Here is a 14177-nt window from a genome sequence, read left to right as displayed (position 1 = left end):
ATACCACAAAATCGTAGTACTTAGTGACAATAAATTAATCAAATTACTTAAATTTTAAATAATGTTACAAAATTTAAATGCGTGTGAAATAAAAAGAGTTGTGTACCTAATTTTATATTTCTTACACCTCGCACCTGCAAAACAACCCGTCTTCCCCTTGTACCGTAGCGGCTTTCTGAAGGAAAAAAATAACAAAAAAAAATAAAAAGCAGCAAATTAACCCTTACTTCTAAGTAAAGAGAAATACCATAAAACCGTAGTACTTAGTGACAATAAATTAATCAAATTACTTAAATTTTAAATAATTACAAAATTTAAATGCGTGTGAAATAAAAAAAGTTGTGTACCTAATTTTATATTTCTTACACCTCGCACCTGCAAAACAACCCGTCTTCCCCTCGTACCGTAGTGGTTTTCTGAAGGAAAACAATAATAAAAAGCAGCAAATTAACCCGGCTTCCTTGGTCCTCTGCTTCTTCACTCTCCATCTCTGGTACGAATCCCAATCCGCACAGAAGCCGTTTTGCCGCGCAAATACGCGACATGGGTTCTTCTCTTCCTTCTGATCTCTCTCGTCCTCATCAACTTATCGACCTCCGCATCGCCGTCCGATCCTCGTTGGGCAGCCAAGAAGCGACGCCTCAGAGATAAAGTCCGTAAGGTGTGAGCAAACTCGAATTTCACCTCCAACCGCTTGGTATCCCAGATGCAGTTTCCGTTTTTCTTCAATGTTTGTAAATTTAGCTTAATGGGTATCCGTAATACTGATCAGAAATCTGGGGTTTATAGCAAGAGTTTCTGGTTTTACTGATTTGTTGGCTGATTCTGTTGGTTTTTATTCATTAGTTCTTGTAGGTTTTCCACTTTCGTTTGTATGATGTTCAAACTGGTTTCTTGGTAAAAGTTTCACCGATTCTCTTGGTGAACTTGGAAATCTGAAGGTAGCTATATATCTGTAGATAAATGAATTATGATTAATTGCAACCTGCAAAAGTAAATTAAAATGTTTCCTTACCCTATTTCAGCTTGAATACTTACCACAAGACTATAGTGGATCCGCTTTGACACTTATAGAATCGTTGTCCAGGTTTGACAGATTATGTCACATATACGCTTCTGTTATTCTGTAATCTATGCTTTAAGTTATTGCAACGTTATCCTCAACTTTGGTGTTTTCTTCATGCTATATCATATAATTTGTCCTCCCGTCATTCTGATGCAAAAAATTTCTCTCAGCCTTGTCATTATGGGTAACAACACTGAATTTGAAATTCAATGTCAATGCGAGGGTAAATCTCTTTGAGGTATCTATTGACGAGCTTGTTGAAAAGCTTGTTTTGGTTAAGTTATTCTGATATTCAAAAGCAATATTTATTGTCGTTCAGGTTCTCTTTTTCACTTGATTGCTAAATGGTACAAGGGCCAGAACGATTCGCTTTCCCAATCGCGCCGGCAGTTCCACGTCGAGCCAGGGCCCCGCGAGAAAGCTGTGAGTATCTATCTTTCTCTCTCTAAATTTATTCAGCTATACAGGATTGTTCGGATTTTGATTCGTTTGGGGCAGCCTTGTATTTCATCTTGTATCTGAGATTCAGCCATGAAACTTCGAGTTTAGCATTTTTGATAGTTGGGTAGCAAACCCATTTGAGCATACAGCTTAAAGATTTTAGCTTTAGATTTATTTGTGCAAATTTTGTTTAGTTATTTGATTTTGATGTTTGTTAGCAGCAGGGTGAATGTGTTTATTTGATTTCGCTGGTTCAATTGTGCATTTGGGCTGTACTGAGTTGTTTAAATTTGCAGCTCTTGGCACCGGACCCGTCTTTAAAACGGTTCAAGTCGCATAAGAAGGGCGTGGCTCTAGTTAAAAGACTTGGTGATGTTCTTACCATTGTTATCGTTGCCGGTACGCAATTATTTTGCTTGAGATTTAATCAGATGGTGTATTAGTTGCTATGCATAAGCTTAATTTACCTTGATACTTTTGATAAGATGTAGCCATTACGCACTCCTCTGGCTTTCCTAAATTAGGTTCTAGTTACCGTACATTTTTGAGATTTCTTAGATAAGTTTTTATGGTTTCGGGGATGTGGTAGGCAGGAAGCCGCGGTTTCATCAGGAAGAAACCGTTTGATTATAGGGTTGATTGTCTGATTATTTACCTTTTCCATGTTTATACTATATGATCAATAGATTTTATTGCATTTATTGTCTGATTGGTAAAGTCCTCAGTAAGGCTATGACAATTGACAAAAGAAGGGGTTGGGGTTACAGTTGTTTTAGCCTCTTATAGCTTAAGCTGGGAATATGCCCCTTAAGGATGAGTCGCAAGCTAGAGGGGTTCATTTTCCTGCTTCCCTCTCCGCCTTTTTTAGGGTTGCAAAGTGTGTTTGTATTCATAGATGCACATTCACAGACTTATAACGATATCCACCTTCAAGAATCTGCTGTTTCTTATATTCGTTGAGAAAAATATGATTACTTTTTCCATCTGTGAAAGTAGCATGATAAACAAGGGAAAATAGCAATCAGGATCATTAAGACCTGATTAGAGAACGATATTAGGTGTTCTGAATTGTTGAAATCTGTTTTGTATTTTAACAAATTAACTTGTGTTCTATAATCCAACCATTCCATATGTGTTTAGGGTAGTGCTATTCACACCCCCATTTTTACTTCCCACACATTCCTTGTTAATATTTGTCCGTTGATTTTCTTCAATTCATTCCGTTTGACAGCCGGAAATTGAGAAGGATGTATGGGAGGCAAAAAGGGGTGTGTTGATAGCACCACCCTGTGTTTATAAGATAGGTTGAAAACACTTGATTGAGTGCATTTCTTGATAGAAGGCAATAATGGACTTCCCTTTAATTGTGACTTTTAATATTGTGCCTTGAATTGGTCAATGTAATTGTGTATGTGTATTTATGTGGTTATACAAATTGGATATATCAAGGAATTAGAGTCTTGTTTAACTTGTTACAGTGTTCCAAGTACTCATGTGTTTATGATGTTTATCAGGCGCCTGCTATGAAATATATGTAAGAGCAGTAATGCGAGAAGAGGCTAGGCAACAGGCTAAGGAACAGGCAGGGGCTTCGGGTGCAAGCGCATAATCAAGTGTGTGTGGGGGCGGATTTCTTCTGGCAACCATGTGGAATGCGTCTATATGCTGAATAAGTAGAAAACAGATTATCCTGAGCTGCTTTCGAAGTATCTGTTTCTGATCTGTATTAGGTTTTGTTTCTTAATAAGATTGTCAATTCTATAAAAATCGTAGAACAAGATGAATGCTGTTGAACACTCTTTGTGTTTTTGCAATGAATGTTTTGCTTAATTTTAAACCATAATATCCTTCCTAAGCGGGAAATGCAGAAGAAAACGTTACAAAACCTTCACCCTTTTCGTGTTTGCAAGGGGTACTTTGCCGATACCCGTTGAAGAGGTCGAAATTTGCCAATGAGTTGGTGAAGATGATAAGTGAGTTTGCGTACGTTCAATTTACTCTATCTTGGTATCTGAATTTGTAACCAGCGTTGCAAAGAGGAAAAGATGAATGTAGGAGGATTGGGGTGTTATGCAGTGGAACCTAGGAAATTAAAAGGAATACGATTCCTTCTTCATTTTTTTTTTCTCTTTCCTCTTATTCTATTTGAACTAACTCACATTAATTTTTTATATTATTTTTTTTCATAGAGATTAGATGCAAACTTTTGTCTTGCGTTAACTTCTTTTGAATTAATTTCACATTATGTTGTAAAACGTTTTTGTAAACATTTGAACAAAAACAAATCAAATTTTGATACCAAATTTTTTCTTCACAAAAAATGTAACTATAACGGCTACATTATTGAATTATGTCATGTCTACGTTATGGCTTTATTATTCAATTATGTCATGCCTATGTCATGATGAGTTATTTCTAATCAAGATAAGATTTCAACTCCTTGCAATCATTGGATTAGATTTTCTATCTCTTTAGCCTGCATCAGTTCCGACTTCTGCTGCCCCTCTCAATGACAATTGCAACGACGAATCAATGAATGGATTTTGTTCTTCTGAGGTAATTATGGGGGGATTTTGGTAAACTTAACTAAAAGTTGATTTCTTTTTAAGGTAGATTAACTAAAAGATTTAGTTTCCCTAATTTTGAAGATTTAGGGTTATGTAATTTTGTTTTTGTGTGTTCAACTTAACTCCTTGCAATCATTGGATTAGATTTTCTCATGTTTTATTCTCTTTTATGTTGTTATTGGGTTACAGGTTGAAGAATGGGCGATGAAAGGTATGATTTTGTCCTCATATTTTGGTTTGATTTAAATTATAGAAGTTTAGGTTGAAAGCTAAATGCTTGTTTCGTTGGTTTGCAAGAATGTCTCTTACAAGTGCTTTAGGAATTTCTCATCCTTGATGAAGTTGAGGCTTGTTAGTCTTTGGTAGGGTCCAGGTAACTCACTCTTTCACCGACTTGGGATTAGGGCCTATTAATTTAAAAGTATCGTAATCTTGCCATACATAATACTTGTGCTTAATTGGATTCTTATATTTAATTTGTGCATTTGCCTTCAACGGTATAGTCAAAATGAGTTAGAGATTCTCAATACTCTATCTTGAGATTATAACGTTCAAACAATACCTTCGACATCAATCGGAAGCATTGTGGAGATGCAAGATTATAAAGTTTACCGAATCCAGGCATAACTTACGAAACTGGTTAGATGCTAAAGGAGGCTTGAATTTTTCAATGACCTAGTCTCTATATCGTATCCCCCTGTATGAGCCGTACTCGTTATTGGCAGGGTTACCACAAAGTAGTCCTTCATTTAACAATAGTTGGAGGGTATGATGTTGAAGAAAGGGATGGTAGAGTTGTTTAATATTTCGTAGGATTGGCATAACATATCTAGCAGCTCTCGGTGTGATTCAATCTTAGTGGAATTTCTGGAATGATAGGACTTGTGGTTATTTTAGCTCCAGAAGATGAAGAACCTTGAAAAAGAGTTTGGGATGACTCAAGCAGAAATGTATCTACGTAATAGAGTATAAGAATCCCCTGTTTTGATAGATAAGCAGCTATATATTTTTCTTAAGAAAGCCGGACGCTGCGAGGTAATTAAACTCAATATTAGGAGAAATTTTTATCTGATTCAACCTAAGACTTCTCATTCACAAGTGAAGAAGAATACTACTAGACTGTAGTACCGAGTCACTCACGTATTCTTAATATTACATGGATTTTATTTTGAAGCTGTGGTGGGGACGGAAGGGCCTTAAGCTAACCGATGAGCTCGACGGCTATGCGGGGCACCCACCGCACCAGGCCTTCAGCAAAGATTTAGCTCGATTAATAGGCTCTAATTTAACTTTGGGTAGATTTATGGGCCTTCACTTTTTGCTATTAGCAAAATTTGAGGCCCAGTAATTGAGAAGTGAGAACCTTTGGGGCTTATAACTAAATTCTCAGTTAGATCCAATGTATATTTGACGAGAAACAAATGTTAATTTCAAAGTAAAATGCTTATCGACCAAAGAGAAAGACAAGTAAAAAACTTGGGGCTTGTTTGGTATCCTTCTTAGATCCAATTTTTAGTTTTGCCAATTTAGACTAGTTCTCAGGGTTAACAAAGTTAAATATTTCAAAAACTCGTTAATTATTTATATCAGTTTCTAGGGAGATCGACCTTGCTATAGTCATTCTATACTACTGTAACTTGTTCTCTTGCAAGAATTTTCTATGTTTTAACCCTGGACGTTTTTAACCCTTACTTCTAAGTAAAGAGAAATACCATAAAATTGTAGTACTTAATGACAATAAATTAATCAAATTACTTAAATTTTAAATAATGTTACAAAATTTAAATGCGTGTGAAATAAAAAGAGTTGTGCACCTAATTTTATATTTCTTACACCTCGCACCTGCAAAACAACCCGTCTTCCCCTTGTACCGTAGCGGTTTTCTGAAGGAAAAAATAACAAAAAAAAAATAAAAAGCAGCAAATTAACCCTTACTTCTAAGTAAAGAGAAATACCACAAAATCGTAGTACTTAGTGACAATAAATTAATCAAATTACTTAAATTTTAAATAATGTTACAAAATTTAAATGCGTGTGAAATAAAAAGAGTTGTGTACCTAATTTTATATTTCTTACACCTCGCACCTGCAAAACAACCCGTCTTCCCCTCGTACCGTAGCGGTTTTCTGAAGGAAAACAATAATAAAAAGCAGCAAATTAACCCGGCTTCCTTGGACCTCTGCTTCACTCTCCATCTCTGATACGAATCCCAATCCGCACAGAAGCCGTTTTGCCGCGCAAATACGCGACATGGGTTCTTCTCTTCCTTCTGATCTCTCTCGTCCTCATCAACTTATCGACCTCCGCATCGCCGTCCGATCCTCGTTGGGCAGCTAAGAAGGATAAGAAGGATCCTCTCTGTTAGCTCAGGAGAGGATCCAAATCCACCAAATACAACCATGAATACGTGGGTCTGAATATGTCGACATTCGCTCCCCCGGCATTTTCTTTTGTAAGTCTGTTGATTATCCTGCTATTATCCGGCGCAGGTATCAAGTTTCTTTAGAAATTAAGAATGCTATTATCCTGCTGTTGATTATCAAATCCCTTTTGTAAGTCTGTTGTTTTGAAAACGTGGTTTCTAATTAATTTCATTAGTAAGCAACAGGACTTGAGTAATTGTTTATTGGTTGTTAATCTTGTATGTACCGACTGTTTTATTTTTCTTTCGTAATTGCAGATCTGGTTCTGTCTGCTTTAGATGTAATTAACCAATCATGGAGTCCAATGTTTGGTAATTATCATCCCATTTTAGTAAAATTCTGACTCTCTTTTTTCAATATACCGCTGAAATGTTGGTTTTGTGTCATTATACTCTTTAATGAGTCGGTGATGTTTTGCGGTTCTATTCTGTTTCGCCTTTTTTTTCCCCCTTTGTTCATTTGGTCTTCTTGGATTTCTCACATATATGGTGATGCTTTTACTTGATGCAGACCTTTTAAATGTTTTTGAAGTTTTCCTGCCACAACTGTTGCTTTATCCAAATCCTTCAGATCCACTCAACGGTGATGCAGCATCGTTGATGAAGAGGGACCGAAAACTCTATGATCAGAAGGTCAAAGGTATAACTTCATCTGCAATTAATATACCCTTCTTTCACTAAATATGCTCAAACTAATAGAAAACGATGCCTAAATTTTTGAACCTTCACCACAAACTCTCGCGAATAACGTAGGTATATTAGGAGGTGGACCTTCCAATCATGAGCATGTGTGTGAAAGAGCTCTTGATTGTAATTAGATAGTTCCATTCTTTCCCTACTTTTTCTTGGTTCCTTTGACCGTGTCTAGAGTTGGGATTCCAATATCGTCTCATAGCTGTGAGTGTGACTTCTGCAAGATGGTCAAACGGAGACCCATAGTGAATTCCAGGTGCAGTAGCATCTTAATCCCCCATTACTCGCTTATGATTTGAATTATGTTTACTAATACTGTAATAAATACCGGCGTAAGTTTAAACTAATACATCTGAGATTAAAAGAAAAAAAGCATTTGTAATAAATCGAACAATATTTTTGCCAAACATAAATTAATACTGCAACAAGCATTATCCTATTCTATAATTCTAGCGAATGCTTGTCTCATCCAAAACTACCCTTGTAATAACCTCAAGCTTGGACCCTGGCCTGCTTCTCCTTCTGCTTCCATTCGGACGGTTGGTCGATTCAGTTCTTCCTTTGACGGCAATAACAAGTGCAAATTGCTTAAAAATCCAGGATATAATCTATTGACCTCCTTGTCAAGAAGCTCATAGTTCCCAGAATTGGCACGGTGCACATAGACATTCCTCAAAAACATAACAAGCGTAACCAACAGATGACCTTCGTAAGTTATCCAATGACTTTTCCCATAATCGATAGTGGCTTTTAGGTCTTGACTCATTCGGTTGTACATTCTGGTTGAATTCCAGCCCATATACCTCGAAAAAGAACCATCTTGGAAACTCTTTTCAAAGTGATGTTGAGATATAATATTTTGTTCAAAGGCCTGATCTATCCTGAAAAAGTACTTCAGTCTGTTCTGAGAACTCATGAGGAAAGGGTGTCTAATGAGTTTTTCAACATAGCTTTCGAACCTGAGAAAACAAGAAAACATATTTAGAGGGACAGAGAGAAATACATATGTTAGGTGTACTTTTGCATAAATGTTGTCTTGTTCCAGGTGACTATGGAACGCATGGTTAATTACCCACCCTCTCGTTTTTGAATTTGATATCAAGGATTGAGAAACATTTAAAGCACATTTATTTATTCTCTCCTCCATTGATATCAAATGTAACGGCGAGTGACCATGAAATCTTGGTGCCAATAGAGAATGGGACTCATAGCCATTATATCAAAGCATTCTTACTCTATAGGTTTGTTGAAGAAATCCAGAAACAAGTTTAGGTCCCTCCATGTCTTTGGCAACCTTTCCCTTAGAAAGTCTCTGAATTGTATGAAGTCGTTCCTCATGCTTGCTTCAGACATGGTAGCATTCTGAGACTTGATGTTTATAAGTTTTAATTCCCCATCTTGAATGACATAACTGGAATGCCTGTCCAAACCAGAGTGGGTTAGTTTCTGTTTGTGGGTGGACGCAATGCTCTTCAGGATTCTCCTGCAATATTTAAACAACAAAAGAAGAAGGGTAATTACTTGATTGATGCAAATTTATTCAAAAGATATGAAGATAATTCAACAGAAGAAGAATAATTACTTGATTGATTTGAGCCAGCACATTTGTCGGGACGTCGAATCCGGTATTTCTTTCTTCAAGTCCCAATTGTTGATGTAACAATTGAATTTTTGGTAGAATAAGATCCAAACGCCCTTTTCCTCGTTGAATGCGACCAAGGAAGGACTCAAGACGCTGTCATGTTTGACTTTACAGGTGAAGAAATAGTAGTCTTTGGCTTCCGCTTTCAATCCTTCAATACACCTCGCTGTCGTTCTTCTATGGTCTTCAAATGTGATTTTGGGTACACCGTTTGTATTGTCATTCACATATGTTACCACACTTGCACTGAAGACCTTCAAATAGTAACACAGTATAATTCTATGTAAAGTTCTATACCAACACAAAAAAACTAACAAATTTATGGACACTACATTTATTAGAAAAGGTGTCATATTTGTGAATCTGGTAACGTGCTCGAAAACAATGATTCAACCATAAACATAATATATCTACCTTATCCGGATCCGTGTTTGTTCGATCGTCTTCCTTTATTTTCTCCAGTTTAGATATTTCTCTCCTCATTATGCACTTCTTCTTCTTACTACCCTTGTTATTTTCTGGCTGCCGCTTCTTTATTTCCAGTGTTGGCATGTCCTCTTCCATTTCCATCTTCCGTGACCGTGACCGTGATTGTGACCAATCGGTGGCAATGGCCAGAGCCACGCATACAAATCCCAACTGGAATGCTAGCGTCATGTGGAGAAATCGTGCCAGCAGGACGACAACGATTGCTGACACATGGGGAAGAATCGTGCGCCATTGAGGGATCCCTGAAAACAATATTTAATGGCGTTAACAATTTAATACACAAATTGATGGCAGCGGGCACAACGCCATGCGCGAGTATGAAAAGGATGGCATAGAAAAGATAAATTGGAGAAAGCAGCCATAAATCTCGATATGCGTAAAACTCAAAAGAATTAAAGAATCTTGCATGGCGCATGAAAAGGAACACATGTAAAAGACAAATTGGAGAAAGAATCTTACAGTAGAATCCTGATGAGCCACCATCCAACTCTGTTGGTCCAGCTTCTGCCTCCATGGTTACACAGTCCAAAAGCAAAGAAGCAAAGTTTGAGAGCAAATAAAACACTAGAGTACAAGCGGCCAAGCGGCCAAACCGGCCAAGCTTAATATTTATAAGGCACTCAACCCTAGTATTGCGTCATCTTGCACACCAAGTATTTTGTAGCCCTAGGCACAGAAATTAGGGTCCAAAATAAGTAAGAAATTAGGACACGAGTAAAAAACTAGGGTCTGAAATAAGGAAAAAAATTAGGACACAAGAGTAAAATGATAGGATCCGAAACAAGGAAGAAATTAGGGCAGAAGAGTAAAAAACTAGGGGAAGGGTATTAACCAATCGTGTAATTCCATCATCTATCCTTTTAATATTTTTTCAATTTATAAATTTTTTTTTTTCTGAGTACATCGATATTTTTACACTAGGGAAAAAAGGAGTTCGGCAAAGCCACACAATAGACAGCCTAATTTGGTATCAAATTCGCAATTTGCAAGATTCGAACGTAAGACCTCTCACTTCTCAACAAAAAGAAATACCACAAGATTGTAGTACTGAATGACAATTAATTAAACAAATTACTTAAATTTTAACTAATGTTACAAAATTTAAATGCGTGTGAAATAAAAAGAGTTGTGTACCTAATTTTATATTTCTTACACCTCGCACCTTGCACCTGCAAAATAAGCCGTCTTCCCCTCGTACCGTAACGGTTTTCTGAAGGAAAAAAATAATAAAAAATAATAAAAAAGCAGCAATTTAATCCTTACTTCTAAGTAAAGAGAAATATCATAAAATCGTAGTACTTAATGACAATAAATTAATCAAATTACTTAAATTTTAAATAATGTTACAAAATTTAAATGCGTGTGAAATAAAAAGAGTTGTGTACCTAATTTTATATTTCTTACACCTCGCACCTGCAAAACAACCCGTCTTCCCCTCGTACCGTAGCGGTTTTCTGAAGGAAAACAATAATAAAAAGCAGCAAATTAGCCCGGCTTCCTTGGTCCTCTGCTTCTTCACTCTCCATCTCTGGTACGAATCCCAATCCGCACAGAAGCCGTTTTGCCGCGCAAATACGCGACATGGGTTCTTCTCTTCCTTCTGATCTCTCTCGTCCTCATCAACTTATCGACCTCCGCATCGCCGTCCGATCCTCGTTGGGCAGCTAAGAAGCGACGCCTCAGAGATAAAGTCCGAAAGGTGTGAGCAAACTCGAATTTCACCTCCAACCGCTTGGTATCCCAGATGCAGTTTCCGTTTTTCTTCAATGTTTGTAAATTTAGCTTAATGGGTATCCGTAATAGTGATCAGAAATCTGGGGTTTATAGCAAGAGTTTATGGTTTTACTGATTTGTTGGCTGATTCTGTTGGTTTTTATTCATTAGTTCTTGTAGGTTTTCCACTTTCGTTTGTATGATGTTTAAACTGGTTTCTTGGTAAAAGTTTCACCGATTCTCTTGGTGAACTTGGAAATCTGAAGGTAGCTATATATCTGTAGATAAATGAATTATGATTAATTGCAACCTGCAAAAGTAAATTAAAATGTTTCCTTACCCTATTTCAGCTTGAATACTTACCACAAGACTATAGTGGATCCGCTTTGACACTTATAGAATCGTTGTCCAGGTTTGACAGATTATGTCACATATACGCTTCTGTTATTCTGTAATCTATGCTTTAAGTTATTGCAACGTTATCCTCAACTTTGGTGTTTTCTTCATGCTATATCATATAATTTGTCCTCCCGTCATTCTGATGCAAAAAATTTCTCTCAGCCTTGTCATTATGGGTAACAACACTGAATTTGAAATTCAATGTCAATGCGAGGGTAAATCTCTTTGAGGTATCTATTGACGAGCTTGTTGAAAAGCTTGTTTTGGTTAAGTTATTCAAAAGCAATATTTATTGTCGTTCAGGTTCTCTTTTTCACTTGATTGCTAAATGGTACAAGGGCCAGAACGATTCGCTTTCCCAGTCGCGCCGCCAGTTCCACGTCGAGCCAGGGCCCCGCGAGAAAGCTGTGAGTATCTATCTTTCTCTCTCTAAATTTATTCAGCTATACAGGATTGTTCGGATTTTGATTCGTTTGGGGCAGCCTTGTATTTCATCTTGTATCTGAGATTCAGCCATGAAACTTCGAGTTTAGCATTTTTGATAGTTGGGTAGCAAACCCATTTGAGCATACAACTTAAAGATTTTAGCTTTAGATTTATTTGTGCAAATTTTGTTTAGTTATTTGATTTTGATGTTTGTTAGCAGCAGGGTGAATGTGTTTATTTGATTTCGCTGGTTCAATTGTGCATTTGGGCTGTACTGAGTTGTTTAAATTTGCAGCTCTTGGCACCGGACCCGTCTTTAAAATGGTTCAAGTCGCATAAGAAGGGCGTGGCTCTAGTTAAAAGACTTGGAGATGTTCTTACCATTGTTATCGTTGCCGGTACGCAATTATTTTGCTTGAGATTTAATCAGATGGTGTATTAGTTGCTATGCATAAGCTTAATTTACCTTGATACTTTTGATAAGATGTAGCCATTACGCACTCCTCTGGCTTTCCTAAATTAGGTTCTAGTTACCGTACATTTTTGAGATTTCTTAGATAAGTTTTTATGGTTTCGGGGATGTGGTAGGCAGGAAGCCGCGGTTTCATCAGGAAGAAACCGTTTGATTATAGGGTTGATTGTCTGATTATTTACCTTTTCCATGTTTATACTATATGATCCATAGATTTTATTGCATTTATTGTCTGATTGGTAAAGTCCTCAGTAAGGCTATGACAATTGACAAAAGAAGGGGTTGGGGTTACAGTTGTTTTAGCCTCTTATAGCTTAAGCTGGGAATATGCCCCTTAAGGATGAGTCGCAAGCTAGAGGGGTTCATTTTCCTGCTTCCCTCTCCGCTTTTTTAGGGTTGCAAAGTGTGTTTGTATTCATAGATGCACATTCACAGGCTTATAACGATATCCACCTTCAAGAATCTGCTGTTTCTTATATTCGTTGAGAAAAATATGAATACTTTTTCCATCTGTGAAAGTAGCATGATAAACAAGGGAAAATAGCAATCAGGATCATTAAGACCTGATTAGAGAACGATATTAGGTGTTCTGAATTGTTGAAATCTGTTTTGTATTTTAACAAATTAACTTGTGTTCTATAATCCAACCATTCCATATGTGTTTAGGGTAGTGCTATTCACACCCCCATTTTTACTTCCCACACATTCCTTGTTAATATTTGTCCTTTGATTTTCTTCAATTCATTCCGTTTGACAGCCGGAAATTGAGAAGGATGTATGGGAGGCAAAAAGGGGTGTGTTGATAGCACCACCCTGTGTTTATAAGATAGGTTGAAAACACTTGATTGAGTGCATTTCTTGATAGAAGGCAATAATGGACTTCCTTTTAATTGTGACTTTTAATATTGTGCCTTGTATTGGTCAATGTGATTGTGTATGTGTATTTATGTGGTTATACAAATTGGATATATCAAGGAATTAGAGTCTTGTTTAACTTGTTACAGTGTTCCAAGTACTCATGTGTTTATGATGTTTATCAGGCGCCTGCTATGAAATATATGTAAGAGCAGTAATGCGAGAAGAGGCTAGGCAACAGGCTAAGGAACAGGCAGGGGCTTCGGGTGCAAGCGCATAATCAAGTGTGTGTGGGGGCGGATTTCTTCTGGCAACCATGTGGAATGCGTCTATATGCTGAATAAGTAGAAAACAGATTATCCTGAGCTGCTTTCGAAGTATCTGTTTCTGATCTCTATTACGTTTTGTTTGTTAATAAGATTGTCAATTCTATAAAAATCGTAGAACAAGATGAAGGCAGCTGAACACTTTTTGTGTTTTTGTAATGAATGCTTTGCTTAATTTTAAACCATAATATCCTTCCTAAGCTGGAAATGCAGAAGAAAACGTTACAAAACCTTCACCGTTTTCGTGTTTGCAACGGGTACTTTGCCGATACCCGTTGAAGAGGTCGAAATTGGCGATGAGTTGGTGAAGATGATAAGTGAGTTTGTACGTTCAATTTACTCTATCTTGGTATCTGAATTTGTAACAATTGAGCGAGCGTTGCAGGGTGACCAGTGATTGTATTAAATGATTGTGAAAACAGGAAAAGATGAATGTAGAAGGATTGGGGTGGTATGCAGTGGAACCTATGAAATTAAAAGCAATATGATTCTTTCTTCAATTTTTTTTTCTCCCCTCTCATTCTATTTGAACAGTTACGATTAACTCACGTTAATTTTTTTATAAAGATTAGATGCAAATCTTTGTCTTGTGTCAACTTCTTTTGAATTAATTTCACATTATGTTGTAAAACATTTTTGTAAACATTTCAACAAAAACAAATCAAA

At 36.9% G+C, this 14177-nt stretch overlaps 3 protein-coding genes across 21 annotated transcripts; 2 read left to right on the top strand and 1 right to left on the bottom strand.

Moving 5' to 3' along the window:
• The first annotated feature begins 349 nt into the window (after window positions 1-349).
• Window positions 350-3344, top strand: LOC125479831 (succinate dehydrogenase subunit 7B, mitochondrial-like). Of its 10 annotated transcripts, none has more exons than XM_048589896.1 (6): window positions 350-661; window positions 1026-1087; window positions 1237-1289; window positions 1386-1489; window positions 1804-1906; window positions 3022-3344. In XM_048589896.1, the coding sequence occupies exons 3-6, from the start codon at window positions 1247-1249 to the stop codon at window positions 3114-3116; spliced, it is 345 nt and encodes a 114-aa protein (XP_048445853.1). In that variant the 5' UTR covers window positions 350-661; window positions 1026-1087; window positions 1237-1246; the 3' UTR covers window positions 3117-3344. The 10 variants fall into 10 exon arrangements, with proteins under 10 accessions (XP_048445853.1, XP_048445844.1, XP_048445850.1 ...); XM_048589887.1 differs by adding an exon at window positions 847-941 and having other exon boundaries at window positions 1026-1289; XM_048589893.1 differs by adding an exon at window positions 847-941 and having other exon boundaries at window positions 350-697; window positions 1026-1289.
• Window positions 3345-6032: 2688 nt separating this feature from the next.
• On the top strand, window positions 6033-13711 carry LOC125479830 (succinate dehydrogenase subunit 7B, mitochondrial-like). 10 transcript variants are annotated; one of them, XM_048589883.1, is made up of 8 exons: window positions 6034-6526; window positions 6755-6808; window positions 7008-7136; window positions 11384-11445; window positions 11595-11647; window positions 11736-11839; window positions 12154-12256; window positions 13371-13711. In XM_048589883.1, exons 3-8 carry the CDS (start codon window positions 7119-7121, stop codon window positions 13463-13465), a joined length of 435 nt encoding a protein of 144 aa, XP_048445840.1. In that variant the 5' UTR covers window positions 6034-6526; window positions 6755-6808; window positions 7008-7118; the 3' UTR covers window positions 13466-13711. The 10 variants fall into 10 exon arrangements, with proteins under 10 accessions (XP_048445841.1, XP_048445840.1, XP_048445839.1 ...); XM_048589884.1 differs by lacking the exon at window positions 6755-6808 and having other exon boundaries at window positions 6033-6526; XM_048589882.1 differs by lacking the exons at window positions 11384-11445; window positions 11595-11647 and having other exon boundaries at window positions 6037-6526.
• LOC125479826 lies at window positions 7548-10500 on the bottom strand. The gene is made up of 5 exons (XM_048589871.1): window positions 9780-10500; window positions 9246-9562; window positions 8772-9085; window positions 8424-8672; window positions 7548-8148 (listed from the first exon to the last, which is right to left on the bottom strand). The coding sequence occupies exons 1-5, from the start codon at window positions 9832-9834 to the stop codon at window positions 7665-7667; spliced, it is 1419 nt and encodes a 472-aa protein (XP_048445828.1). The 5' UTR covers window positions 9835-10500; the 3' UTR covers window positions 7548-7664.
• Window positions 13712-14177: the final 466 nt, after the last annotated feature.

The sequence above is a fragment of a genome, unplaced genomic scaffold (assembly GCF_019419815.1).
Source record: "Pyrus x bretschneideri cultivar Hongxiangsu unplaced genomic scaffold, Pyrus_bretschneideri_v1 Contig3, whole genome shotgun sequence".
Taxonomy (NCBI): domain Eukaryota; kingdom Viridiplantae; phylum Streptophyta; class Magnoliopsida; order Rosales; family Rosaceae; genus Pyrus; species Pyrus x bretschneideri.
This window is presented reverse-complemented; position numbering and strand designations above follow the sequence as displayed.